Source organism: Vicia villosa, unplaced genomic scaffold (assembly GCF_029867415.1).
Source record: "Vicia villosa cultivar HV-30 ecotype Madison, WI unplaced genomic scaffold, Vvil1.0 ctg.003417F_1_1, whole genome shotgun sequence".
Classification (NCBI taxonomy): domain Eukaryota; kingdom Viridiplantae; phylum Streptophyta; class Magnoliopsida; order Fabales; family Fabaceae; genus Vicia; species Vicia villosa.
Window position 1 is genome coordinate 208,720 of NW_026706201.1, and position 4,527 is coordinate 213,246.

The window sequence follows — 4,527 nt, forward strand, 5'->3', positions numbered from 1 at the left end:
TCTAATTGCACCTCCTATCACTTCATCTCATATTATAATAAAGATTTAAATAGTTTTTTGGTCTGTTGACGTGTTTTTGATATCCGTTCTTGTATTTTTTTTAAATGATTTTTGAATGTTAAAACCGTTTTAGTTTTAGTCCTTAAAATTAAAATTCGCAGAAAAATTCGAAGGAAAGTCCGCAAGAAACTTGCAGATTTTCCCAAGGATTTTAACTTTAGAAATTAAAACCAACAGAATTTTAACATTCAGGGACCATTTCGATGTAAAATAAGATACAAAGACGAAAATAAAAAACACCTAAATTTATACGGATCGAAAGACTATTTAAATCTATAATAAATATATTGCTTTCTTGGTAGATTTCCCACACATAAAACCAAATTAATAACTTGTGAAATGTATACAAAATTTTAAAAAATTTAAAATAAATTTCCAATTTTATTTTAATAATTAAAAAAACAAATATAAAATATCCATAGTTTAATCTCAATTTAACATTAGATAATCCGGGCTTCTTTTTGTATCATACACGTTATAGAGTGTATACCACTGTACTCTATGTCGCGCCTTTAATTGCTGTTAATTTTTTTTATTATGATTATGATTATTATTTATTATTAACACTAATAATAAAATAATTCAAACAAAAGAACAAAAGAAAAAAGAAAAAAAATGCCACGTATGAATTAACCAATGAGCATTGGAAACATGATGTCACAAAGAATATAGCCACAATTCCATCCACATTCATAGTGGTTAGCATCCCAAGTTCCTTGTATATATTATCTTCATATGTCCTAAGTGTTTCTTTATGTGAGTAGACCCCTCATTTTCTTCACTGAATCTCTCCCATCTTCATCACAAGGTGCATGTGCCTTCAAAGCAAAGGGAATCTCTATCTTTTGTGAGAGAAAATGGAAGGAATTAGTGTTTTGAAGAAAGGTTCTAAGGCAAAGAAAGATGATCTTTATCATGTTATCCATAAGGTTCCTTTTGGAGATAGTCCTTATGTCAAAGCCAAACATGCTCAGGTATGGTATCTAATATCTATACCCTTTCTCAATTTCAACTTTGATTTTTATTGTTCCTGCATAATTTTAATTATCTGCATCATAGTCTATGAAAACTGCACCATTTCCTCATAATTCTATGCTTTTTTCGGTGATTATTTGTATTTTTCACTTTATTTTTAATTATTGACTTTAAGACATTTTCAACTTTTGAGATTTACTTTTATCATATTTTACTGTGGTAGAGTAATTTTTGTAAGATTCAAGGAATCTTTTTTGTTTAAGATTCTTTTTTGTTTTATATTTTTTGGTTTTATATTCTTTTTTGTTTGAAGTACTTTTTTAATGTAGATTTAAGGTATAATATTGAATAATGATATGAATGTATATAAGTTCAGTTGGTGGATAAAGATTCAGAAGCAGCTATAGTGTACTTTTGGAAGGCAATTAATGTTGGTGACAAAGTGGATAGTGCTTTGAAGGATATGGCTGTTGTGATGAAGCAATTAGATAGAACTGAAGAAGCTATTGAGGCCATCAAATCTTTTAGAGGTCTTTGCTCCAAACATTCTCAAGAATCACTTGACAATGTTCTTCTTGATCTTTACAAGGTATTTTCATATAATGTTTCCTATCTACTATACTTTAGGTAGAGTGACATAGTTGCTACAAGTAATAATTGAGTTAATACGTGTTAAAATGATTTATTGGAACACAGAAATGGAATTATAACAAAACACCGATAGTCTGACACAAATAATAAATTTAGTTAATCTCTGATAGTGATTTATCAGAGCACATATTCAAAATAGAACACTGATGTAATAACTTTAGTTAATACGTGTGAGTGATTTATCAGAGCATAGACTTATAATAAAACACCAATAGTCTGACACAAATAATAATTTTATTTAATATCTGTAAGTGTGATTTATAAGAGCACAAACACATATGATCTGACACAAATAATAATTTTAGTTAATATCTGTAAGTTGATTTACCATAGCATAGACATTGAAATATCTAAATGGGTAATTTACCTTTAAGTGTAATTTTACTTGTAATTTTCATTTATCTATACGTGTAATTTTAGTTAATACGTTGTCAGATCACACAGACACAAGACAAAATACTAATTATCTGACACAAGTAATAATTTTAGTTAATACATATTAGAATTGAATTATTTCTGACTAGGATGAATGAGTCTAATATAGTTTTTGTGAGAATTACACAGAAATGTGGAAGAGTAGAGGAGCAAATTGACTTATTGAAAAGAAAACTAAGACTTATCTATCAAGGAGAGGCCTTTAATGGAAGGACAACAAAGACTGCTCGTTCTCATGGGAAAAAGTTCCAAGTTTCAATCAAGCAAGAAACTGCAAGATTATTGGTACTTAAATCTTTCACTTTTTAATCTAACTTTCCAATCTTTTCTTTTTGCTTAGATTATTGCTACTTAAATTCATTGATGATTGATGATATAGGGAAACTTGGGCTGGGCCTACATGCAAAAGACAAACTACATGATGGCTGAGGTAGTTTTCAAGAAAGCCCAAATGATAGATGCTGATGCCAATAAGGCTCTAAACTTAACCTTATGCTTAATGAGACAATCTCGTTATGAAGAAGCCTATTTAGTTCTTGAACAAGTTTTACAAGGAAAGCTTCAAGGATCTGATGAAATAAAGTCACAAAATAGAGCTGAAGAATTGCTTATAGAATTGAATGCAAACTTGCCACAACCTAAGTTTATGGATGATTTAGGACTTGATGATGATCTTGTGAAGGGAATTGATGGATTGCTTAATGTTTGGAGTCCAATTAGGTCAAGAAGGCTTCCCATCTTTGAGGAAATATCTTCCTTTAGGGATCAATTGGCATGTTAATAAGTCTCTAATTTGTTATGTTGTATATTGTTTTAGGTTGGACAATTAGTCCATTTTCTTGTCCAGGTTGCTGTTTTTCCTTTGCCCTTTTTCTCATTAAAATGGCGAGGAAAATATATAATAAGGTTTGCTTGTATTTGGTAATTTTATTAATAAATATAATATGATGATAAAATTTCTAGTAAGATTTGAGAAATGATAATCATGTATTTGTAGTTTTGTACTCCCTCTGTCCCAAAATAAGTGTCACATTTACTTTTTAGATTCATTGAATATTTAATGTATCTGGTCTCTATACAGACTAGATACATTAAATATTCAATGAACCTAAAAAGTAAATGTGACACTTATTTTGGGACGGAGGGAGTACTTTATTTAATTTTACCTCTCGTCAGAGTCGTCATGTTTATTGTTTTGCGCGGTCAAAAATCTAATAGAAAAAATCAATTTAAGACTTTAAGGGTGTATTTGGTGTAGAGAAGAAAGTGTGTAGAGAAAAAGAAGTGAGTGAGAGTGTAAAAAGAGAGAAGCAGGTGCGTCAGAAATATGTTAGATTTTGTATATTATTTAGTGTATATTTTTTTAATAAGATAATATATAGAAAAGAGAAACGGAATACAATACAGAGAGGGTGGACTATTTCAAAATCTTCTCAAAATTAAAGAAAATCTAAAGAATGACAATCCTAGCCTGTTCTTTTCAAAATCAGCTGTAATACACATAGGTATAAATGAAAAGTGAGTAATATCGATAAAAGCTAATCCTAAGTTAGCAAGGACATTTGCACAACTATTCTCTTCTCTAAAATTGTGAGAAACAACAAAATTCGATTTAGAAATAAGATTGATACAATTAAGCCAACGATTTCTATTCAACCAAGGCACACAAAACGAAAGATTGAAAGCATTAACTACCGTTGTCGAGTCTATTTCCAGCCAAAGAAAATTTCAATTCCCCTCATGAGCAAACTCAATTGTAAGCATTACACTTGAGAGTTTGACAATGAGAGAGTTAGAGGCTCGTAAAGGAGAAGCAATAACTACCAAAAAAGAACCATTGTTATCGCGAGCAATAACCCACAAGCAGAAGCACCCGATGAAATGGAAGCTTCATCACAATTCAGCTTAGTCAAAATCCGGGGGGGGGGGGGGGCTGCCAAAAAACCTCCCAAATATTCAGGGCACGCGGCGGACAGATAGTAATCTTAAACCTTTTAAGGATCTCAAAATTGTGCATAGAAAGATGGGGACCAACATTAATGGCATTGCTGATAATGGAAACCACTGCCATAATAACAGAAGTAAACGAAGAAAAGGAGGAAAATGTGTCATTAAATCTTACCAGATTCCGAGCCTTCCAAATAGAATTAAAAGTGTAAATATTGCAACTTTGGAAATCACCTTACTGTGATCCAAACCAGCAACCCCAAGAAATCTCCAAATATTCGGCCAGACAAGAAAATTATAGTTGATATTTAACATGCTCTTAAGCCAACACCAAATCTTAAATGCAAACGAACACTCAAAGAAAAGATGAAAAGTTGTTTCCTCCACTAAACCACAAAGGTCACATTTGGAAGGGAAAGAAAAGCAACGTCTTTTACATTTCTCATCCGTCAGAAGCTT

General features: G+C 31.1%; 1 protein-coding gene across 1 annotated transcript; it reads left to right on the forward strand.

Annotated features, from left to right (window-relative positions):
• The first annotated feature begins 804 nt into the window (after positions 1–804).
• On the forward strand, positions 805–3,075 carry LOC131640948 (protein SULFUR DEFICIENCY-INDUCED 1-like). The gene is made up of 4 exons (XM_058911299.1): positions 805–1,034; positions 1,412–1,624; positions 2,251–2,406; positions 2,501–3,075. Exons 1-4 carry the CDS (start codon positions 918–920, stop codon positions 2,900–2,902), a joined length of 888 nt encoding a protein of 295 aa, XP_058767282.1. The 5' UTR covers positions 805–917; the 3' UTR covers positions 2,903–3,075.
• Positions 3,076–4,527: the final 1,452 nt, after the last annotated feature.

Bases quoted from the DNA above. Each gene is read 5' to 3' on its own strand.
- LOC131640948 (XM_058911299.1), top strand. From the start codon at position 918: ATGGAAGGAATTAGTGTTTTGAAGAAAGGTTCTAAGGCAAAGAAAGAT. The intron at 1,625-2,250 runs GTATTTTCATAT...AGAATTACACAG, and splicing joins TTCTTCTTGATCTTTACAAG to AAATGTGGAAGAGTAGAGGA. The intron at 2,407-2,500 runs GTACTTAAATCT...TTGATGATATAG, and splicing joins AAGAAACTGCAAGATTATTG to GGAAACTTGGGCTGGGCCTA.